Raw genomic sequence first — 25,721 nt, 5'->3', positions numbered from 1 at the left:
TCTTTTAAAATAATTAATTGAAATACTTTTTTAAAGATTAAAACTTTTAACAAAAACTAGGATTTGTTTTGGTAAAAAATATATATACAGTATATATGTTTTTAATTCTTGCACCCAGTAAAATATATGGCCTTTCCAAGTCTGCTCCTGTTTTCTTTCTACTTTTTTCTGTCTTTGCCCTCAATTCTTTATAATAATTAAAGAGGAAATCGGCTTAACTTGATAATACCCTTTGTGTTGTTGCAAACATTCTTCTTACACAGCAGGCCTTGGACTTGATCATTCTCTCTCCTCTCCCTTACACGTTCTGCTTTTTAGTACACACTTTCCTTCCCACCCTTAGCATCACTATTTTCTCAAAAGCCATGGCTTTAACTAATCCTATGAAATGATGATCCTTCAGTCATTTCACCCTGGCTGTGCCTGTGGGATCAAGAGAGGTCCTACTGGGAGGACACTGACCCAAACCAAGCAAGGAGCACAATGAAAGCAATGCAGCTGTTACGTCCCACTAATTAATCTATTTGCATCTAAAAAGTCTTAGAAACTGGAGGTCTGTCACATCCCATTGAGTGACTATGTTAAAAAAAAAAAAAAGGTTAATAATAGCAGTCAGCACTTTTGCATTCCCGAAAGAAAATCTCATTTAATTTATAATATTTATTGACTTGTTAAGTAAATTATGGTCACCTGTATAATTAGTATAGATGGCAGCTAATCCAATTTGCACTCTCATTGCTGTTTTGAGTGTGTAGTATCTATAGCAATAACTAAAAAAATATGTCAGACACACTATGCATTTCAATGCAGCTTTAGGCTATGTTCCCATGCAGTATTTTTGCTCAGTATTTTGGCCAGTAAAAATACAGAAAGGCTATTTTCACACTCTGTTGCCTTTTTGTGTTTTTAATCCATTCCTGGTTTTGGTTGCAAAATACTGACCAAAATACTTAGCAAAACTACTGGGAACATAACCTTAGACTTAGACTCCTTGTGACCACCAGAGGAATTCACCCTCGTTGTTTTATAATAAGTAAGGGTATATGCACACAGAGTAATTCTTGCAGAAAACTCGGTATAGAATCCGCTGCTCACTCCCCCATGCTCCCACTTGAAGTTCAGCCCGTCACATAGACTCCATTATATGCTTGGGCGGATTCCGTCGTCCGCCCAAAAAAATGACATGTCAATTCTTTGGGCGGAAAGCAGAATATGCCCGACTATAGAATGGAGTCTATGGAGCTGGCGGAGAGGGAAGCGGGAGTGCACAGGGAGAATTCAGCAAGAATTACTCCATTTGTACAGTATATATCCTAAGACAATGGAGATTAGGGTTTATTCATATGTTTCTATGAAACACGAAACCATGAAGGGGTAAGCAGTGAAATGGAATGACTCACTAATCTGGCGTCATGAGTCAATATGACGCCAGGAGGGGGAAAGATGCTTAAATCGCATGCATAAGTATCTAAGTCGCATGCATAAGTATCGAAGTCGCATGCATAAGTATCTAAATAAGCCCTTACTGGAGACAAGACAACCATTCTCTTAAAAACAAATATAATGAGTCCATGTGCTGCAATAAATGTCATGCAATATAATAGTACCAAAGAAGTAAAAATAACTAGAAGAAAAATAACTACCCCTTTCGTTTTGCTGGTCCCTGTTTGTGAATTTATAAAAGCATATTTTTCTTAGCAACAGAAGACTAAAGCCTTATTCACTTGTCCCGTTGTCCCGTAAAAGATTTCAAGGATGCAAATCAATGCTGAAAAAAAGGACATGTCCTAGCGCAGATTTTTTTTATCCTCCAATAGAAATCAATGTGATTCGCTATTTTTTATGGATTGTAACCTGTTTGGCATCTGTATTTCTGTAAAGAAATACGGATGATTTATATTTGACATATTGAAAAAAAAAAAAAAAGGATTTACAGAAATACGGATGCACTACATATGCCCAATCCGTAATCCCTAGCACTGTATATACACAATCACTTTCTGTTGTTTAATAATCATTAATAAAAGTTAAGTTTTATCCCATTGGGAAAACAGGTAGTCTTTTGCTACGGCAAAATACTAAATCACTTGATCATTACCCCCCAATAGGCGAAGGATCTTTATCCCAATCCGTAATCTTTAGCGGATTGTACGGATGGATATTGAGAGGAATCTATGGACTTAAAAAAATACTGAACGTGTGCATAAGACCTTACGGTTCACACATATCATATAGGATATTGGAGTTTTGCAGCGATATCTTGTGTGATACTCAGTACTGTTATGGCCTATGGCTCTGCATTCTCGTAGCCGATTTTCATTCTACTGCGAGAATGTAGCCACTGTCTACTTAACCAAGATAATGCTTTACCTATTTCTCCGGCTCCTGGGTCACTAACAGCCTGCTCAGCCATTCAGTGCACTGTCCCACCTCAGCCACCAATTGCCTAAAATCCTCTGCGATACAGTACATGTGAATGTACCCTTAAACTAGTGTTGCAGAGTTTCAAGAAGCAAATGTATGTTCTTTAAAATTAAAATGAATCAAAATACCATATGATAGGTTTGTGCAAGACGTTAATCAAAACATCATTGTTGACAGTGTTAAAGTCATGTGTGTATCATTTTACATACCGTAATCCTTTTTGCAGTATTTACGAAGGTTCATGTGTACACGACTGTGGGATGGCTTACAATAGGATTGGCACTCTGTACCTTTACAAAAAGAAATAATAACATATAAAGTAGATTAAAAAAGACACAATGTATTTCCATGTTTTGACTTCCTTTTTAGTTATCACATCCTGCTGGGCTGCGTTCACACTACATATATTTCAGTAAGTATTGCAACCAAAACCAGTAGTGGATTAAAAACACAGAAAGGATCTGTTCACACAATGTTGAAATTGAGTGGATGGCGGCCATATAACAGTAAATAACTGCCATTATTTCAATATAACAGCCGTTGTTCTAAAATAACAGCAAATATATGCCATTAAATGGCGGCCATCCACTCAATTTCAACATTGTGTGAACAGAGCCTTTCTATGTTTTTAATCCACTCCTGGTTTTGGTTGCAATACTGACTGAAATATACTGACTGAAATATACATATACTGACTGAAATATACGCAGTGTGAACGCAGCCTAATGATGTATTAGTGGACTATAGACATTTCCGCACCATCCATGTGTTGGCTGTTGCTAATGGCAAAAATCCTGCTGTAATGAGTGGACTCAAAGATAACTTCCATTTTACTCATATATCTTCTTTCACATGTACAGGATCTGCTGTAGATATCAATGTAACTAAATGATAAAACACAGACTCAAATCTGCACCATCAAATCTGCTGTTGATCCTAGACATCTTGTATGATGAATCTCCCACCTGTAAGTCACTTTCCAAACTGCTGGAATTGTTAGATTAACTTGAACCGCTTAACCAATATTAAAATAAACCTTTAGGTTCCCTTAGGGCATGGCTTTAACAATTGGTGCACCAATATGCCCACCTGCTTCCCTTCCATCCTCTGCTACAGCCACACCTAATAGAGAACACTGAGCCAGTCCTCATCTGTGCCATATGCAGTTGCCTAATCCAAATATCATGCTAATCGCTAAGTGGCAGTCCTGTCCTGTTGCTGCGCAAGTGCGAAATTTTGGTTTTGGCTACCGCCTACGTCACAGTTTTGGGCCAACTCAGTCTTCTCCATTAGGTGTGGCAATAGCAGAGGATAAAAGGGGAGTGGGTTGGAATAGGGGGCACTGAGGGTTAACACCACTCTCAGAGAGCACCTAACAGATAATAAAGGTATCATTGCTTATTTAGTAAAATTCTCTATTAATCTGTTCTAATGGTTTGTTAGAGTCAAACCTGGTGCCAAATTCTCTTTATGTAAAGGAGATACATGGTACCTTTAATATATTGGTTTTCCAGAATATGGAAAAAAGCTTATATTCTTCTGTGCAAAGTATCGTAGAGGTGCTCCTGAGCCCTATAAGCTGGAATGCCTCCTTGATTCCCCTTCCATTCCTATCCTTGCTTGATTGATAGCTGGAAGCTTGGAGTTCAAAGCATGAATAGAGATAGGAGGGGAAGCATGGGGGCATTCCCAAGCCCCTAAAAGGCTAAGGGTTGTACCTCCTCCTTGACACTTTATGAATAAAAACTCTTTTATACATAATGGAAGCACAGAGGGATATATGGGAGCTACAATGTGTCTTCTTGACATAACAGCTATCTAACAATTTCAGCAGGTCGGAATGTGAATTGCAGCTGACAGATTTCCCTTAAATATTGCTGTAATAAAACCTGTTTTTCAATTAAAATACACAAGTCAAAGGGAATTAAAAAATGTTTGGTTCATAAAGTGATTTGTAAACTGAAGCAAGATAAGCTGTTGTGTTAGTATGCCTCACTTTTTCATAGAAATACTAAATGCTTCATATTAGAGATGTATTTGTAAAAAAAAATGCCCATCCTCCAAGATGGTGAAGGGGTGTGACTCAGGAGGCGGGGTTTACTATTTAAAAGGAAGTTTGAGACGTGACGTTATAACTTTGATCACCTGCATTGAAAGGAGTCTGTCTGTTTTTGTCTAATTTTCTGTGATGCTTCATTAAAGGGGTTATCCAGTGCTACAAAAACATGGCCACTTTCTTTCAGAGACAACACGACTCTTGTCTCCAGTTCAGGTGTGGTTTGCAATTAAGCCTTATTCACTTCAAGGGAACTGAGCAGAAAAACCCGCTCAAGTTGGAGACAAGAGTGGGGCTGTCTCTGGAAGAAAGTGGCCATGTTTTTGTAACACTGGATAACCCCTTTAAAGAAACTGGGCAATTGGGATTAGTTGGGAGTGCTGGAAACTCGATTTGCATTTTCTATGCACACATTCAAGTACCCTGTGGGGTAATATTTGCAGAGCTGTGAGCTGAACCTTTCCTTTTACTTCATTGTTCTCCAAGATCCTCCAGTTTTTCTGACATTTCTCCAAAACTGGTGTGTATAAATATAGATATGTTTTTTTATGTTTTTCTTTTTTTTTCTATTAAAATATGTGATATAATACAACAATAAACAAACACCCACATACACATGCAAATTTATTTTTTGTAATAGTTATTATTCAACCTATGAAGGTCTATGGAAGGAAAGACCCCAACAAAATCAAGGAAAAAAATCCATAGCAAAACATGCAGCAATTTTGGAAAAACTGCCACCAAGCCCTGCTAAATTGTAAAAAAAAAAAATGTAGGTATTTCATATTTCCCTATTAACCCCCAGTTAACAACCAGCCATTGTGTTGTGGCCTCTCAAAAAAAACACTATGCTACAAATGTGGCTTTTTGAAGAAAAAAAATCCCGTCTGATTCAGGTTAGGCTATGTTCACACAAAATATTTCTGTCAGTCTTGGTTATTCTTTTTTCAACCAAAACCCGGAGTGGAACTGACAGAGCAAAATTATAATGGAAATATGTGCACAACTTCTATGTTTAAAACGCACCCCTAGTTTTGGTTGAAAAAAGACTGATGGAAATACTATGTGTGAACATAGCATAAAAGTGTTAAGTAATCCTATAAAAAATGAAACATACTCACACAGAAGCTAAAATCTAAGATCTCATACAAAGAAACTCATGAAACTCATTCTGACATTTAGATTTCTTTTATTTGGAAATACCTGTTTTCCATTCTGATGGATATGCAGCTGTTGTAGTCATCTCCTCTTGAATTTCTCCTAAAAATGAGAAAAAGTAAAGAAAAAAAAAAAAAGCAGATTTGGCTTATTATCCACTAAGTATAATTTCCGTAGTATTTGTCAGTGAATCTACACATTACAAAAAATTACTTCTATTTCCTTGTGAATGCTCTCTGGTTAGTCACAAAAAATAAAAGCCTAGATGGTTGCAGTAAAATTAACATCAATTATTGAGAAGGACTTCATAAATAGTATTCAGAACCAATTTTCATCTCACGTGTACTACTAGTTGATTTCAGGGTGGCAGTAGCCCTCTTACTTGGCTCTATATGGCACAAATGTAAAGATCGAATCTGCATCTGTATAAAGGACAAAGTTATCCAGTTCCTATAAAGCATAAGAAGAAAATAATGTGTCTAAAGGTTCTTTGGCATGGAGTGGTTACTATGTGAAATACTGTCCCTAGTCATTGGCTGTTGTCAATATATATAGAGATTGTAATTCTAATCGTACTGACTTGAGGAACATAGATAACATGCCAGTTTTACCATAGGGTGAATGGCGTAAACACCCCTAAATATACTTGCACTTTTTTTTCAATTTTACTACACGAATAATTTTTTTCCTGGTTTCACTGCACATTTTATGGAAAAATTAAGTCTGTCATTGCAAAGTATAATTGGTGTCTCAAAAAATAAAGGCTCATGTGGGTCTGCAAGCACTACAGCCTTTTAAACACAAGGAGGACAAAATGAAAGCACAAAAATGAAAATTTGCCCCTGTGGGGGGGCAAAGGGGTTAAATTAAATAAGCCTATTTCTTTTATCTTTTAGTTTCCATAAAAAAAAATCATAACCCAACAACATCCACTGTTTTTGTTACATTGTTATATTGTCACATTGGAGAGTAAAATTATGCGTCAGTTCTTTACTGATATATTGCAGATAGTCTTGCTTAAAGTATCCTTGTCTTATGAAAAACTTTCCTGTAGGAAAACAATCAGCCTTTAGCATCTGGAAAGGATTCATTGGTTACATCTTAGTTGCTCAATTTAAGATGTTTTACCATATGCGTATGCAGCAATTGTTCCATGTTATTTAATAAACTCTGTATCAATGAGTGAAGGCACAAAATTCAATTACTTACGGACACAAGGCATATGTGCCGAACGACTTTGCTGGAATCCTTGAGCACAACGATTGCAAGTCAAACCAGTGACTCCGGTTTTGCATTGACATTGGCCTGTTGTTTGGTTGCACATGGCATTAATTGCCCCAATAGGGTGACACTGGCAGGCTGAAAATAAAATCATTTTATTATGATTTCATTACTACTCCAAAATACCATACAAATCATATGTTGCATTTTAGATTGTGAACTCATTCGGGCAAGATTCTCTTCTGACCATGACATTCATCAAATAAGATGGTGTATGCTGTATATGAAGATGATAACATAAGCTGAAGAGAGACATTCATCAACCTGTAAAGAGGACACCAGGTTCAACAAAATAAGGCCAGTTACACATGAGCATATGTGTTCTTTTTATGGCTTAGTGTTTTTTTTTTGTTGTTTTTTAATGCTATAAAAATCTAATCTAAGTTTAAGTCAAGGACACTATTTGCTTTTTATTCTTGGAATTTGACTAAGATAAATTAACATTAATAACCTCTGCCTGAGTAGTTGTATAAGAGTTATGGGAAGAGCTGGACAATCATATGCATCATTCATGTTCATGTACTATGGTGGCTTTATCGGGCAGGGTGTATTTAAGCAGTTGAATTTTAATCAATAAAGCCACAAATTTACTAATTAGGCTGGGTTCACACTACGTATATTTCAGTCAGTATTGTGGTCCTCATATTGCAACCAAAACCAGGAGTGGATTAAAAACACAGAAAGGATCTGTTCACACAATGTTGAAATTGAGTGGATGGCCGCCATATAACAGTAAATAACTGCCATTATTTGAATATAACAGCTGTTGTTTTAAAATAACAGCAAATATTTGCCATTAAATGGCGGCCATCCACTCAATTTCAACATTGTGTGGACAGATCCTTTCTGTGTTTTTAATCCACTCCTGGTTTTGGTTGCAATATGAGGACCACAATACTGACTGAAATATACGTAGTGTGAACCCAGTTAAAGTGTACATGTCATTTGAAAAGATATTGAAAATCTCCCTGAAATTCTTGGATCAAAGACTACATGAAAATGTACTCTTGAAAAAACATTTATACGTATAACATAGTATACGCTCCGGCCGGGACCCCTAGTCTCTTACGCCATGTAAACATGATCTCAGACTGCGACCGATCAGGGGAATGAGAAACCTGCACATGGAGCGCTGACTAATCCAAGCTTGTTCTCCCGATCTGTCGTGGTCTGAACACTTAGGGGGAGATTTATCAAAGGGTGTAAAATTTAGACTGGTGCAAACTACCCACAGCAACCAATCACAGCTCAGCTTTAGGCAGTGCTGAAAGGAAAGCTGAGCTGTGATTGGTTGCTGTGGGCAGTTTGCACCAGTCTAAATTTTACACCCTTTGATAAATCTCCCCCTTAGACTCCAACCGGTCAAAACTTTTTACATGTCTTTCTGACATGTCAAAAAGTTTTTTACTTTTTTTTATTTTCCTGATTTACTAAGAGGCCTGCACCTCTTAGAGAATCCAGCCTGGAAAAGGGGACAGGGCCTAATTTAAGACCGGCATACTGGTAAATTACGTAAATTAGCCCCCCCCAGAGTACACATATATATACATGTAAGGATCTGCTTACATAAAGTTTTTCTTTATGTCTGGCATGTAAGTGCTCCCATTGCCTTTAGGTTTCCATTACCAGACATAGGACAAAACAGTTTCTTTTTCACATCTAGTTGGTATACATCAGTATGTCATAAAAGGTTATGCAATAGCTTAGTACATTATGTCATTCCAAATATTGGTATCTAGTAAAACAGAGACAATATGGTAAGTGTGTGTGTTTTAATAACCGTATACTATGAGAAACAGATGCCTTTGTACAGGTCTCCCAGATACATTGGGAGTGTTTCCCAGCATTATTTTTAAAGGGAAGTCATCCATATGACGTAAACAAGGCTTTCTTGATGTATTTAAACAATTTTACATAGATACTTACGCTTACAGGCTTTTCGGCTTGATATGGATTTGCTCAGATCACGCTTATAACCCTGCTTACAGTAGTGACAGTGGCGTCCAGCAGTGTTGTGACGGCAATTTAAACATACGCCTCCACTTTTTCTACCTGATAATTTGTACAATTCCATGTTAAATCTGCAGCGGGTAGAATGCTGATTGCACTCACAAGCTATAAAAGAAGATACATAACAATGTTATTACCGTAATCATTGTACTTTTGATGTAATGTTTGTAAACTCTATTTTGTATATAGTGGGCCTAATAGGACGGCAATTCTTTAACACTTCATTAGTTCCTGGCCTGTTAAAGCAGCCACCTCAAGTCTCCCATAATAAAGATATACTAAAAAAGTCAAAGATGTACTATCTGCAAATACACCAACCCAGTGGGACCATTGGCTAGTATCCTGATAGGACGTCCTGATAAAAGCCATGAATGTAACGTGCTCTATGGATTATCAAAGACTGGTCAACTTAGGGCATATTGAATAATAAACTGTTGTGTATACTATATATTATACTCATTGTCTATGACAGTGATATGCAACCTGAAGCTCTCCAGCTGTTATGAAACTATACATCCCTTGATGTTTATGCCACATATTTTAGTCAATATTTGGTCCTTTTTTGTAGCTCATTTTGGTCAGTATTTCTAGCTAAAAACAGGAGTAACTCCAAACACAGAAATGGGAGCAGAGTTAATAGCAAACTACATCCTTATGTCTAGAATCTTCTGTTCTTCTATATCTCTATACACACCCTAGGAAACACCACTAGCAATAAGGACATTATTGATCAAAACTGATCAGTCTAAGCTGTTAATCAAGCATTGAAGATCTAACACTTGCAGTAAGCACTTGTTTAGTCTACTTATAGTTTCTGTTTGCTTATAGTTTTCTTTATTACCCTACCCATCTCTCTCCTCGCCCCACTTTCCATAGATTTGTATAGATAGCATGTAACCTTATACATCACTAAGCTTTTAATCAATCTTTTAAAAGTGGATGAAAGTTTAGGGGGATCAGGAAAAAAAAAAGCATTTTTGTTTTCCAAAATTTCTTTCCCGATCTGCTAGCTTTATGCAAGGTTTGTTATAATGACAGTGACCATTTTAACTAATTGAAAATTATCGTATTTGGCTAAAAGCCAATTTGGTTAATGCCTATGCCACTTATTTTCACTGTATTGAACTATACACATGTGTAAAAAAGAATGAGCTGGCTTAAGAATTTCTGCCCAGTTAATGTATACCCGACCACCATCACGAGTACTAGAAAATCTGAGTTATCATAACATTGACCCTTGGACCAATTTCTAATGTGCTTTTTAATATTACTTTACTCTGGAAAAGGAAGTCTTACCAGCTTCTTATCAAACAATGGAGAAAGAGATTGGGTCATTCAGGGCTATCTCTCTCTCTCTCTCTCTCTCTCTCTCTCTCTCGTGGCATGCATTTGTGCCACACAGCAATTTAAACACATTTATAATGCTGTGTGCCAAAAATACCAGGAAAATTTACCTTGCAATTGTGGCTTTCTGGGAAAATAGGGTATCATGGATAGAAAGAGGCATGGCCTAAAATTCAGTAACATGCGTCAAAATAAGGTGCCAAATTCGGTGCATTACTTTTGCCTGAAATAAACCATCCAAACCAAAATTTGACAATGTAAACCTAGATCTAGAATCTGTCCATCTCAGACTCTGCTCATATAAAATATTTTTGTCTGTTTTTTTTGGTGTTTTTACAGCTTACAAAACAGGCTAAAAAAACCTTTCTTTTTCTTACTGTTGAACTCAATAGCAAAATGGCTGTAAGCGCACACCACACATTCATTCATACATTTCTTTTTTAAATTTTTATGGTCGTAAAAATTTCCCCTCTACAGTGAAGGCAGGGTTAATCCAATTCCTATGTCTGAAGAAAGTCCATGACTGGCAGCAGGTTAAGAAGGAAGAAATGTCTCCCTAAGAGGAATTCATTGTTGTGTTGGTAAACTAAAAACTTTTCAAACAAATGTGATAAGGAATGATGGAACTGTCAATTTAAAAGCTAAATGAATTATGAATGACAAAAATGCATTATAAAACAAACAATGAAAATACACTGAGCCCCTGGAGTTCTTAATTCTCTCATCCACTGTGACAAGAACAATAAAAGATTAAGGAAATGTAGTCTAAATCAATTATTCTTCCTAGTCTCACTGAAGCTCCCCCGCTGTAGCATTTGTGCATTATACTATAGGTGGAAAAGCCACATGCTTCATTACAGAGGGAATCAATAGCTAAGGCATAGAAAGTAGTTTTTATTCAATCTCCAGCTCTTGTGATACATGAAGTTAGCAGAATGTAAATGCTCATTGCTGTCAGGGGCCTGAAGAGTGAATGCAGTGACAAGAGGTGAAAGATGTAGTTTGTAAATCTATTGAGTTTTCAACATGATACTCACAATGGTGTTCTGCAGAGCTCATAGCTTTCAATTGTCACATTGGACACTTGATATGTGGTTATATGACCCAGGGTGAAGTTTTTTTCTTTAAGGGTGCGTTCACACCTACCGGATCCGCAGTGGATTTTTATGCTGCGAGTTTGCAGAGAAATCAGCTGCGGATCTTGTACTGTGAAGCTCAATGGGTCCCATACACACAGCGGATCCACTGCCTGCATGGGACCCGGCCCCTTTAACCCCTGTGCCGCCTCCGGCCAGCCGCAGCTTGCAGCCACGGCCCCCTTAAACCCCCGCACTGCCCGATCGCCGCCCCAGCCCCCCGCGCGCCCGATCACCGCCCCAGCCCGCCCAATCGCCGCACCGGCCCCCCCACACGCCTGATCGCAGCCCTGGCCTCGAGCATACATCATCTGCTCGGGCCGTGGCTGTGTGATGCTCGGCGGCACTAGCCTGGCGTTCATAGTACAGGACAGATAATGTCGTGATTTGAGCAAAATTGCCATAAAAATACAGTAATTTTATGAAAATCATGGCAGAAGTGTAGCCAGGAGACAGTACACCACTGAAAGTATAAGTCTTTTTGGGTGGTCATGGGCCCCCCAGGAGCTCAGGGCCCCGGGCTGCCGCCCGAAACGCCCCTATTATAATCCACTACTGGCTGCGTGTATGGGACCCATTGAGCTTCACAGTACAGGATCCGCAGCTGATTTCGCTGCAAACTTGCAGCATGAAAATCCGCTGCGGATCCGGTAGGTTTGAATGCACCCTAAGGCTTGTTGATGCTTCTGTTCTTTTTTTTGTTTGTTTCTTTATAAAGTAAAAAAAAAAAGTTACATTTAATTTCTAGTGATTAGTATTGATTAACTATATTTCAGATAAGTACAAGTACAAGTATCTAAAGTCACAAGATGTCTTTAGTGCATTAAGTGTCATGAATGCTGCTGTGTGGTCCCATTAGTCCAATCAGCCAGCAAGAATGTTCAGTTACCATACAGGGTTCACTTTTCAGCAATGTTTTTGAATTGGCATTGGAAAGGAGGAACTGTGGTGACTCTCTGCAGTCTCCATTAAAAATAAGCAAGCATCAAGCTTATTCGGGTTTGTCCGAACCCAAACGTTTTGAAATTGATTACCGGTGACTTAAGAAGTTGGATGCAGCCCTAAGGCTGCATGGAAAACATGAATAGTACCATAGGCATTTCCAGGACTCCCTAGGGTTGCATCCAACTTCTTCATCCCAAGCATGCTTGAGGTTCGCTCATTTCTAGTCTCTATACATTGGAAGAATAGTGGTCTCTTGTTCCATTTTTTGGTACTCCAAAGGGAAAAAAAATTATGTACAGTATTGCTCGTTTAGTTTCCTGTCCTCCCCAACTCCAAATATGAAAATTAGAACAAAGCCGTGGAAAAGATCGCCCCTAAAATCTATTGGGGTACTGAGGTCTAACTAGTGATTTCTACAGTGACAACTATCCTCCTGTCATGGCCATCTATGCCTCTTTTAATCCAGGCCCTGGTGCTATTAGCCATGGCAGAAGCTTCCTGCCCCTGATCACTAAAGTTGATCTACAAATAGCCCAAAATCCTTTTTAGTGGCAGTTTTAGGCTGGGTTCACACTGCATTTTTCCAGTCTGTTTAACGTATCTGTTTTTAAATAGTTACTTTTAACATACACAAAGACAAGGTCAACATTTTGTTTATGCTAAAAAACAAGAAAAAAAACATCCATTTTGATCCATTCTTTTTTATAATGAAAGTCAATGGAAAAAGGGATCCAACCAGATTGCACACAATTGCATCAGTTTTTTCATCCTTTTTTAAAATAAAAAATATATGTTAAACGGGATGCAAAAATGCAGTGTGAACCCAGCCTTACTCCATTTTTAATATTGAGCACACACTTATAACCTTACATTTGTCCAAATTGAACTTCATCTTCCCTTTTTTTGCCCAAGCCTCCAGCTTCCCCTATTCCCTCTGTAGTCTCCCTGCTTTGCCTCTGTAGTGTAACATTTTAGACATTCTATTACGTAAGTCATCAACAAATTTGTTAATAATTCTAACCTGTAATGCCACTACAAGGTGAATAATATACATATTAAAAAGAAGTTAACCCAATACTGACCCCTGAGGTACCCCACTAGTAACTGTGACCAAATCATATTTTTCATCAATAACCAGCCACCCTCTATTTCCTATCATTAGCCAGTTGATTATCCATTTACATATATTTTCCACTTTTTGTGTTACAATGCGTGTGCAATTTTATCTTTCCTTTAAATAATTTCTGACCAAAGACTAGTGTTATTTTGCTTTATTTTAAATTCTATTATTGCTGGGTAACAATAGACTAAGACATCATAAAATAGATTTAAAAGTCATTATTTGAGATGAGCGAACCTCGAGCATGCTCGAGTCCATCCGAACCCGAACTTTCGGCAATTGATTAGCGGGGCTGCTAAAGTTGGATAAAGCCCTAAGGCTATGTGGAAAACATGGATATAGTCATTGGCTGTATCCATGTTTTCCAGACAACCTTAGAGCTTTATCCAAGTGCAGCAGCCTCCGCTAATCAAATGCTGAAAGTACGGGTTCGGATGGACTCGAACCCGAACCCGATTCGCTCATCTCTAGTCATTATACATATAATTTTCCTCTAATAACTAAATTTACAAACTTACCCACACATTCATGTGCATTGCTTGGTGTTGCTCTTTGCCAAGGTCTGTCATAATAAAATGGCTTGCAGGCATCACATTCTGGACCAATGGTATTATGTTGACAGTCACATATAAATCCCTCTTTACCAGCTGTACAGTAGGATGCATGACCGTTGCATTTACACCTTCCTCCAACCTGGAATTCAGAAACCCCATAGAATGTTGTTTTCCGTCGAATTCCTGTTTTTTTCCCATGGTGTAGTCGATTAAAGACCACACGAATATCTGTAGCTGTCACCCAATCTTGCAGAACAGGACTGTATTCAAACCTACGAGCAGAAGGACGACCCGCTAATGGCATGAAAGCTACAAGTCCTTTAGTGAGGGGTTTAACTCCTGTTTGAAAATCAGTACAAGTAGCTTCATGTTGCATGGGTTTTGTAATAGCACTGGTGGTTGCCTGGTCATAAACACGACGGCAATGAGTAGAATAAAACTGGAAAGGGATCCACGTTTTTCCATGGTCCATAGATTTATAGAATGCCATAGATGCAGGACGAGGAGAGCAAAAACGCAAGCTAACATAAACCAGCTCAAATCTCCGTCCAAGAGGTAAAGTCAGTGTAACGTTCTGTGGATACGTTATGCCACTTTCTGACCTCCAGCATGTTTGGGCATCTGTGTCGGTCATGTATGATGATGGATAGGAAGTTTCAGTCCTTTTTTGATCACATAACTGACATCGTCGTGATGTCACATTTGTAGCATCTAAAAAAGAGCAGAGTTTTTGTGGTGTACGTCCACAAGTATTGGATGTAATTACCTCTTTCCCAAGAGCAACATTGATAAAATCTGGGATGCAGTATTTAGGCCTTTGTTTAGCATCATAACATGGGCCATCCTGAGACCCCCGGTGGGTTGTAGCTTTATTCAAATTATTCTCCTGACCCTTGGGCACTGGGCACAGCAAGGAGATAATATAAAAAGGAATAAAACCCCACAAAATTCGAGGCATGACAGAGGAATCAAGATGTTGGAAACATTACCTACAAAAAAAAAATATATAAGATTGTTATACTTATACATATACAAGGCAATCAAAAATTGATGTAAGAACACAGAATCACAATGCATACCTATCAATTTTCACTATTCTAATGAGAACTTCAGGGTTTGAGAACAAGGGTAACTCTGACAAGAGAGCTACCTGATCCTCTAAGATAAGCTTGTTGAACATTTCCTGCAATTTATCAAATCTCCTCTAAAATCACATGGGAAGGATATACCTTCGAAATATCCTTAAGGAGTGATCACAGGGAAATCATAAGGGAAAGGAAACCACTTGTCAGTGTCATTCTCATATGGACACAATTACTGCAGCGTGACAACATTTGTTTCTTAAGTGGCTACTAATTAAATATATACACATTCGTATGTTTTTTTTTCCGCCTTAAACTGATTAAAAAGTTTATAACATGTTACAAAGCGTTGTTCAGCCTTTTACAGTTTTTTCATTCAAAATAACAGAATAGTTAAAGAACCTTACCCATCCTCTCATTCTAAATCTTTTTGGATCCCACAGCAACCTCTTAGGATAGGGGGCAACTAACTGATTGGGGGTAGGCCCAACTACTGGGACCCTTCTGAAATCTCCAAAACTGGGACTTGACTTTCTCGAGTCCTTGTTCTAGAGATTGTGTATGTGTGTGTGTGGGTCACAGCAGTGGGATATGGAAGCTTTCAGAACAGGGTTGGCCGGTGATTGTTTAGGTTGGTAGGACTTGTTTTATTCTTTTCCACCATTTTGAAAAACATGTAAATGGCCAAACAACCGTATTAGGCACTTTTGTACCAGAGCCCCAGAGCCGTGGCTTCATCTCATAATGAGCAGCCTCAGAGGTTATCACCATTTTCTTACACCACCGAAAACCTAGATTGAAAACCAGCCAAATAAACAAAAACATATGCACGGTGTTTATATGTTCTTTCCATGTTTGTGTGGGTTTTGTTCTGGTACTCTTACACTCCTCTTACACTCCAAAAAGAGAAAAGTTAACTTTTAGTTTGTAGGCCCCACAGTTGGGGACCGACGTAGGAAATAATACAATAATAATCCTGTACAGCCTTGTTAAGCTCCTGTTCCATGGGCCAACTGACAGGAGCTAACGAGCGCTATAAGTGCTCGTTTGCTCCTCGTTCTCCGCTCGCTGCTGCCGCTATTCCATGCATACAGCAGCGTCTGCTGCCGAGGCTCCTATTCCACGGAGCGACGGCAGCGACGTAGCAGTATCAGTCATTTGTCTTTCAACATGTTTAAAAGACAAACGATGCAACGATCAGCCGACATGTATGATGTCGACTGATCGTTGCTGTCAATTCCACGGGACGATTATCGGCCATAACAGCTGATATCAGCCGAATACGGCCGATAATCATTCCGTGGAATAGGGCCTTTAGTGCCATATAAATGAACTTGCTTATCATACAGTATTAATGAACACAATCTGCTCCTTTATCCATGACGGTCAATTTTTTTAAAGTGAGTCAGGTATTTGTAATGGAAAAGCAGAGTAGTCTGCAAAAATATTATTTTTAACTAACTTAACCAAACTTTTTAACTAAATTAACCAAATATAGTTTTAAAAAAATATTAGCCTTTTGCTTCATTTGTTTTATGTTTTTGATGAGCTGCTATTTTTAAAAAATACAAAGATTATGCATGCTGTATAAAAGTTCCTGTTTAAAAGAATAAAATGAATATGAAATGACTGTAAACCATCAAAGTTGACAACTATGTCCATATGAGTATTGTCACAAACAATGGATTTCCTGCTATTCTACAGAAAGAGGGTACAATTGTATGCAAACTAAAAATGTGTAGATAAAATTCTGCCAAATATTACATGAAAATATAGTGTTACATCACATATTTAAAATTCTGCCAAATAACGGGCACTAATCTATAGTATCATCTGTTTTCCATGTACCAAGTTTTAACAAACCATACAGATGTAGCAGCACAGTCTTATTCCCTTCATTGTATTAAATATATACATATACAATTTAATTAGCATGTATGCCATGTAATTACCGATTTACTAAAGGCGTTGTGAAAATGCTGGGAACATTGTTAGTCTGTCTTTTCCACTTCACTGCTAATTGTACGTTTTGTATGCCATTATCAACATGGCTTATCTCTTTTTCTTTGCACCATTTTGTTTTGTTTTTCTTCACATCCCCAGTGAGCACAATTAACATGTATATTCACATTTTAGTGTGAAATTTACTGGCCCAAATTTAAAGGACTGTATGTGTGAGAATTCTTATGGAGTAGTGTTCCAAACTCAGTAAACACAATAATGTTATCTGACACCCATGTCATGACGAGATCCTGTCTGGTAACAGATCTCCAAGACTCTATTGCTCAAGAACTACAGATCTCCTGTCAACCTTAATGCAATGTGACAGCAGCTAAAAATACCTAAATTATAACATACAGATAATATGCTCAATTTAGTTTATTTTTTAGTAACAGTACTAATCACAACTCAATTGCAAAAGAAAAATAGTATAATTTATTTTAGACAGTTTTTTTTTTACTAGATTACAACTTATGGCTATGTTACACTGCTGAAATGACAGACTTTTTATTGGACGGCATAATTTAATAACAAATAATGGCTGTTATTCATATAATAATGGCCAATTTTTATTTTAAAAAAATGTAATTTGTTAAATAATGGGGTGTGACTATAGGCTAAAAATGTTTTTACCAATTTCCGGAATAAGGATATGTTCACACTTGGTTTAACAGCATCTGTTGCCGGCCGCCGGGCTGTATTCAGGATGTTCCTGCTGCCAATACCTCTGTATCAGCTGCAGGGACATTCTTTTTTTAGCAACTGACTTGGGGGCACAATCAATTAACCATTCACTTCAATGTAATGTGCGGCGGCCGCTGCACATTACATTGTGTGAACAGCTATTGTTTCCAGACGCTGTTTACATGTCTAAAGAACGGGCGTTTACATAACGCTGTGTGATCACAGCAGGCGGCAATGCATTGACTTCAATGTAATGCCGCCCCCTAGAGTAAAGAAAGGACATTAATTCCATTGCAATCAGCGTCCGTCCTTTACTGAAATATTACCTTGTATCACATTGCCTAATTGTGAATATTTTGTAATATTTTACTTAAATCAGATTTGTTACACTGAACTCTGCTTCACTCTTCATAAATGAAAGCGAACTAGTTTTTTTTACATGAGTATACCGGCGCCGCCACGGGAATGCCGGTGCCCTGGTCTTTTTTTTTTTTAACCGCCACCTGGGTTCGTGCATACGGTGTTGGTTTACCGGGAATCAGCCGGGCATGAAGCACTAGAGGCGGGCCCGCCGCCCCCCACTGCTATCCCTGCCGGACCCAGTCTATTCATGTAAAAAACAAAAAAGTGGTTTACTGGCAATGTACATTTGCTTTAATTAAAATGAAGATGCAATCTAAAACTTTAAACGATAAATTCGGCACAAGCATTTGCCTTTGTATGCATTATACGTTACACTACATGGTTTCCCATACATTTACACAGAGAACATTCTAGAGTGAAAAAGAGCTGCTCTAAACCCAACCCCATACTGAGAGGATAAAATTGTATGCTGTCTAGTCCTGTTTCTCAATTTGAGATTATGAGAGATAATCTGCCTAGATTAATGTCACGTGGGCAGAAATAACGAAAAAAATTGCATTGAATCTGGCATGTTGAATTTAGTGCTGAATCTGATGTGGTTCTTCATGTGTTATTTTTTTTATAGCTCCCATTGAATTTACTGAGAACTTCCATGTGGAACCACAATGAAAAGTTTTATATATATATAATTTTTTTTGCTCTTTTTTAAGCCTCTCTAGTTTTTGCTGTGGTTTTTGACATTGCTTTCCCCCAAATGTACAAGCCTACACCATCTCTGCAGCCTTCTATGATAACATTGCGGGAGCCCTCTTTTCAGTGTGACTAGGACAACAGCAATCATGAGATCCAAGCTATTTTACATATGTATCAGTGATAGGTCCAAGCTATACTTCATGTGTATAAGTGATAGGTTCAAGCTATACTACAGGTGTATCAATAATAGGTCCAAGCTACTCTACAGGTGTATTAGTGATAGGTCCAAGCTATTCTACAGGTGTATTAGTGATAGGTCCAAGCTATACTACAGGTGTATCAACGATAGGTCCAAGCTATACTACAGGTGTATCAGTGATAGGTCCAAGCTATACTACAGGTATATCAGTGATAGGTCATAGCTATACTACAGGTGTATCAGTGATAGGTCCAAGCTATACTACAGGTGTATTAGTGATAGGTCCAAGCTACTCTACAGGTGTATTAGTGATAGGTCCAAGCTATACTACAGGTGTATCAACGATAGGTCCAAGCTATTCTACAGGTGTATCAGTCATAGGCCCAAGCTATACTACAGGTGTATCAGTGATAGGTCCAAGCTATACTACAGGTGTATCAGTGATAGGTCCAAGCTATACTACAGGTGTATCAAAGATAGGTCCAAGCTATACTACAGGTGTATCAGAGATAGGTCCAAGCTATACTACAGGTGTATCAGTGATAGGTCCAAGCTATACTACTTGTGTATCAGTGATAGGTCCAAGCTATACTACAGGTGTATCAATGATAGGTCCAAGCTATTCTACAGGTGTATCAGTGATAGGTCCAAGCTATTTTTCATGTGTATCAGTGATAGGTCCAAACTATTCTACAGGTGTATCAGTGATAGGTCCAAGCTATACTACAGGTGTATCAGTGATAGGTCCAAGCTATACAACAGGTGTATCAGTGATAGATCCAAGCTATACTACTTGTGAATCAGTGATAGGTCCAAGCTATACTACAGGTGTATCAGTGATAGGTCCAAGCTATACTACAGGTGTATCAGTGATAGGTCCAAGCTACCAAATGAAAGGGAATTCTAAAATATACCTTTTATTAAATATCCGCTAAAAAATTACATACATAAACTACTAACAATACAATAGCAACAAAAACTGCTCCACAACGGTAGCAGTAGACACATGTATGCCAAGCAATGGTTGGTACGCTAGGGCGATCCCTAATGTGTGTACCCCAAAAGCGTGTATATGTGGGTCCGGGCATCAGGAAGGGGCTCGGGTCAAAGATGAAGGGCAGGATCTATTAAACCCTATGCTCCTTTCTCCCACTATACCCTGTCCTATGCGGAGTGTACGCCCTCCCCCCTCCCCCCGCCCGTCCTCCCCTCCCCCCGCCTGTAGGCGGGACTTTGCTAAACCGACTAATCATCCTCGGATAGACAGTGCCCTCTTGGGAGGGAAGGGGTGCTTTGAACAATATCTGTACCAACAAGGAGGGTGTAGATGGAATCGCTATCTATTGGGATTTATGTCGCCTATGTGTAGGACGCCATCTTGTTGGTTGTTTACGGCATCAGAGTGGATACTACAGCGCTCCTACTTCATATAAGGGGCGTATGGGCCCTGAGACGTATCTACTGTACGGCAGCATCGAGAGCCCACCCCCTTCCTGGATCACGTGGCTAAGGGAAGGATGGGCCCGGGATTGGTGACCAATGAGGCGGATCTCGGGGAGATCTCGCGATACGAGATACCGCCCACTTACGTGTACGGGAGGGCGGTACCTCCCCCTTTAAAACAGCGCGGGAAGAACATAGAGCTGTAGACGCATCATCATCACCCGGCGTCTATCGTGTCCTTGCGGTGATCTCTGACTGCGGACGATTATCAACTTCCTATCATCGGGTCTCCTGACGATTTAGGAGTGAAACGCGTTGAGACCGGCATCTGGGGGATTTGATGAGTATAAAGAGCCTTTGTTGGCCACTCTGTTTTACCCAGATGTATCAGTGATTTTTTATCATTTTGTTTATCAAGGACTTATGGTTATGCCATTATGTTGGATGGCTAGGAATGATGTCTCCTAAGCTATGTTATTGCATCCTGAGAGATGTGGGTGTCTATCAATGAGACATAACGAATGTACCTAGTCTCAAGGGGCGATTATGTGTGTGCAGAGCCTCTGGTGTCAATCCACACCACTAATAAATTCATCGGTTCCATCTATGTGCACCTGGACAGTACGACCTGGTAATGTGGCAGCTTGCCATGTCGCTGTAGTTCCAGTTAGGGTTTCTGTTTGAGCAATATCTTAGTGCTCGTGTGGTGTATGGACTAATTGTGCCGCAACTCCTGATCCATTGGAGGGCATGGCTTCATATTTTTGGAATCCATACTAGTTGTATTTTGTCTGGTTCTGTATGGTTACAAACACACACACCCCTATATCTAAGAGACAGGTTGATCCACATCCCTTGGGGTATACAGAGCTTTACATTTGGCAGGTGACACATTACCTTAGATGTTCACATTTCATTACGTGTGTGTATGTGTGATCCTACCTTTTTCCCTGATCTCTACCACTCACACTTGGTGAGATCACACTCCTTCTTTCCTCTCTTTGTTTTTTTGAGTAGGTATTGTCTATATCACTAGTACATATCAGCTTAGACAGCCAATATCTAAGTGAGACAGCCTAGCTCATATATCAGTATAGGGATACGCAGGAGTATAGGTTAGGTTCCTGAGCGGGGCCGTCCTTATCAGGGCGTACACTCCGCATAGGACAGGGTATAGTGGGAGAAAGGAGCATAGGGTTTAATAGATCCTGCCCTTCATCTTTGACCCGAGCCCCTTCCTGACGCCCGGACCCACATATACACGCTTTTGGGGTACACACATTAGGGATCGCCCTAGCGTACCAACCATTGCTTGGCATACATGTGTCTACTGCTACCTTTGTGGAGCAGTTTTTGTTGCTATTGTATTGTTAGTAGTTTATGTATGTAATTTTTTAGCGGATATTTAATAAAAGGTATATTTTAGAATTCCCTTTCATTTGGTGGTTATTTAGTCGGGGAAAGATTAGTATCTATTTCGGCAGTGATTTTAGGTCCAAGCTACTCTACAGGTGTATTAGTGATAGGTCCAAGCTATACTACAGGTGTATCAACGATAGGTCCAAGCTATTCTACAGGTGTATCAGTCATAGGCCCAAGCTATACTACAGGTGTATCAGTGATAGGTCCAAGCTATACTACAGGTGTATCAGTGATAGGTCCAAGCTATACTTCATGTGTATCAGTGATAGGTCCAAGCTATACTACAGGTGTATCAGTGATAGGTCCAAGCTACTCTACAGGTGTATTAGTGATAGGTCCAAGCTATTCTACAGGTGTATTAGTGATAGGTCCAAACTATTCTACAGGTGCATTAGTGATAGGTCCAAGCTATACTACAGGTGTATCAGTGATAGGTCCAAGCTATACTACAGGTGTATCAATGATAGGTCCAAGCTATTCTACAGGTGTATCAGTGATAGGTCCAAGCTATACTACAGGTGTATCAGTGATAAGTCCAAGCTATACTACAGGTGCATCAGTGATAGGTCCAAGCCTACTACAGGTGTATCAATGATAGGTCCAAGCTATACTACATGTGTATCAGTTATAGGTCCAAGCTATACTACAGGTGTATCAGTGATAGGTCCAAGCTATACTACAGGTATATCAGTGATAGGTCCAAACTATACTACAGGTGTATCAGTGATAGGTCCAAGCTATTCTACAGGTGTATCAGTGATAGGTCCAAGCTATACTACAGGTGTATCAATGATAGGTCCAAGCTATTCTACAGGTGTATCAGTGATAGGTCCAAGCTATACTACAGGTGTATCAGTGATAGGTCCAAGCTATACTACAGGTGTATCAGTGATAGGTCCAAGCTATACTACAGGTGTATCAGTGATAAGTCCAAGCTATACTACAGGTGCATCAGTGATAGGTCCAAGCTATTCTACAGGTGTATCAGTGATAGGTCCAAGCTATACTACAGGTGTATCAATAATAGGTCCAAGCTATTCTTGAGGTATCCTCCATCTGTTACAACTGCTCTCTATCTGGGTTGCTACACATGCACAGTACAATATATTACAGAAATATTGTGGGCACTTGACAAATGTATATTCTGTCTGGGTCTGCCTGACCAATCACAGCATCAGAAATTAGAGGAAGATAAGGGGAATGTGCTGTATTGACAAAAAAAATAAAATAATTAGAAATGTAGCCTGCAGATGATTGCTATGATCATTTTACCCCTCACTCTATGCTTGACCACAAAAAAAGAAATTTCCCTGGAGAAGCAGAAGTGCAGACCAGACACAATACCAGACATAGAAAATCTGAACATTTTACTGACCAGCTTAGAAATAAATGGGCATTAGGATCTGAGCATTAACGTTCATGGACATTTGTGTAAATTGACACAGTATCCATCATAAATAAAAGATGCTCAATTATTTCTAAATAAACCAGTCTATAGACATATACTATTTTTACTTGATATATTTGATCTATCCATCATAAAATATGTCCACTTGATGTAGACAGGGCCGGACTGGGAAAGAAAAGCAGCCCTGGCACACAAACCCCACCAGCCCCCCCACTGCAAAGCTCTACTATGTCACACTATTTTCTTACATATATAATGCCCAGAATTATCACAGAAGAAAAGTAAGTGTACACGACCGATATACTCACTAATACCGCCATACACTGACCATATAGCCACCAGATACCAGATACAAATGCTGCAGAGTATTACACCCTGCAGACTATAGAAAAGAATACAGCAGTGATATCATAGCCCCCTTCGTAAATAGTAAATGTACCTTTGTGCCACATGTAGTTTATATAGGCCTCCTCTGTGCTTCAATATGGTGTTTATATGCCCCCATATAGAAGAAGATTAACGAGAGCGCGGAGGATGGCAGAGTTGCGAGGCGGTGAGGGTGACACTACCCCACCTGACACACACACACTACCTCACCTGGCGCAGCCCGCTCCCGCGGCCTGCCCTAAGTAGAGCTCTTGCCGCTGCAGCCAGCTCCCCTCTGTCTGCTCGTCCCACTCCTGCCACCACAGCCTGCTCCTGACGTGCTCCTCCAATCCAATCAACATGGAGAAGGAGAGTGGGGCCGCTGCGGCCGGCTCCTGCACGTTGATTGGATTGGAGGTGCATGTCAGGAGCGGACCAAGCGCGACGGGTTGGCTGCGGTGGCAGGATCGGGCAGAGGGGAGCGACAGGAGCGGTCCACAGCGGTGATTTTTTTTAATAATGTTATTTTTTTTCTATTATGTAGGGCGGGCGGCCCACGGACTGGTAATCCGCCCAGCCCATCAGGCATTTGCCCGATTTACCAGATTACCAGTCCGGGCCTGGATGTAGATTCACCAAACATGGGTATAACCTTCCAATAAAACATCCTTTATTGCAGAATCTTATTAAAAATGTTACAGTATCAGGATTTTCACTGTGCAAAAAGAGGCTATATATTGACACTGCGTCACCATATATAAATAGTAATGACAATTGTGAATCCTAGTTCAGGTTGTAAGTGTTACCCAATGATCACAGTCTTAAACCCCATAAATATAGCCGCCTTGCAGCCATTGGGGATTGAAAGTGACAATAGTACCCTGAACTGTGCAGCAATTATAAATTATAATTATACATTTTAAAACTTTATGTTGGGTTCACACATAGGGGGAGATTTATCAAACATGGAGTAAAGTGAGACTGGCTCAGTTGCCCCTAGCAACCAATCAGATTCCACTTTTTATTCCTCACAGACTCTTTGGAAAATGAAAGGTGGAATCTGATTGGTTGCTAGGGGCAACTTAGCCAGTCTCACTTTACACCAGGTTTGATAAATCTCCCCCATAGTATTTTCGGTAACAACGGCCGTACTTTATGCATTGTTGAACATTGCCTATTCTTCTATGGGATCCCGGCCAGAGCGTATACACATAGTATATGCTCCGGCCTGGATCCCGTGCGGCACCGCAAATAACTGACATGTCAATTCAATCAATTGCGGCCTTAGGAAACCCTGTCAGTTCACACAATGAAGCGAGCAGCTTTGGCTGCTTGCTTTATTGTGTGCTGTGGGAGGTTCTGCATCAGAACCCTGCGGCTGGAAAGATCATCCGGCCGGTAGTTAAGTACCGGCCAGGATGATCCGGCCAGAGACCGGCCGTTCCGTGAGGAGAGAGTCCAAACCACATAAATAAGTACTATATATATTTATGCAGGGTCGTCCAAAAGTAGTATGTGTAATAGGATTATGAGGGGGTGATTTATCAAACATGCTATAAAGTGGAACTGGCCCATTTGCCCCTAGCAACCAATCAGATTCCACCTTTCATTTTCCAAAGAGTCTGTGAGGAATAGAGAGTGGAATCTGATTGGTTGCTAGGGGCAACTGAGCCAGTTTCACATTACACCATGTTTGATAAATCTCCTCCTTTATTAACCCTATTACACATACTGTCCACCTACTTTTGGATAGATATTTTGGGGGGGTGTTCCACTTCTGATTCTGTCTAAAAGTACTGACCGAATTCTACGTGCAAACCCAGCCTAATAAATGTGGAACCCTGCTGCAAACCACTTTGGATGTTATTTATACATTAATGTAAATGAATTTTATTAAATAACAAATAAGTGTTTACGTCATAAAATTTTATAGAAAAAGCTTCCTAAATTCTAACCGGCGGCCAGATGCCTGTTATTTTACATAATATATATTTTACTATTAATTGATGGCAGTGTCCCTTTAACTCATATC

General features: G+C 39.5%; 1 protein-coding gene across 2 annotated transcripts in view; it reads right to left on the bottom strand.

Annotated features, from left to right (window-relative positions):
* The window catches only part of LOC138769124 (netrin-1-like), an 85,328-nt gene that overhangs the window by 5,523 nt on the left and 54,084 nt on the right, over positions 1 to 25,721 (bottom strand). For both annotated transcript variants that reach the window (XM_069947363.1, XM_069947364.1), the window contains exons 3-7: positions 13,993 to 15,017; positions 8,846 to 9,034; positions 6,848 to 6,997; positions 5,684 to 5,740; positions 2,634 to 2,714 (exon numbers count right to left, since the gene is read on the bottom strand). In XM_069947363.1, coding sequence (XP_069803464.1) covers positions 2,634 to 2,714; positions 5,684 to 5,740; positions 6,848 to 6,997; positions 8,846 to 9,034; positions 13,993 to 14,986 — 1,471 coding nt within the window. In that variant the 5' untranslated portion in view covers positions 14,987 to 15,017. The remainder of the gene's footprint in view (positions 1 to 2,633; positions 2,715 to 5,683; positions 5,741 to 6,847; positions 6,998 to 8,845; positions 9,035 to 13,992; positions 15,018 to 25,721) is intronic.

This window comes from Dendropsophus ebraccatus, chromosome 12 (genome assembly GCF_027789765.1).
Source record: "Dendropsophus ebraccatus isolate aDenEbr1 chromosome 12, aDenEbr1.pat, whole genome shotgun sequence".
Classification (NCBI taxonomy): Eukaryota; Metazoa; Chordata; class Amphibia; order Anura; family Hylidae; genus Dendropsophus; species Dendropsophus ebraccatus.
This window is presented reverse-complemented; position numbering and strand designations above follow the sequence as displayed.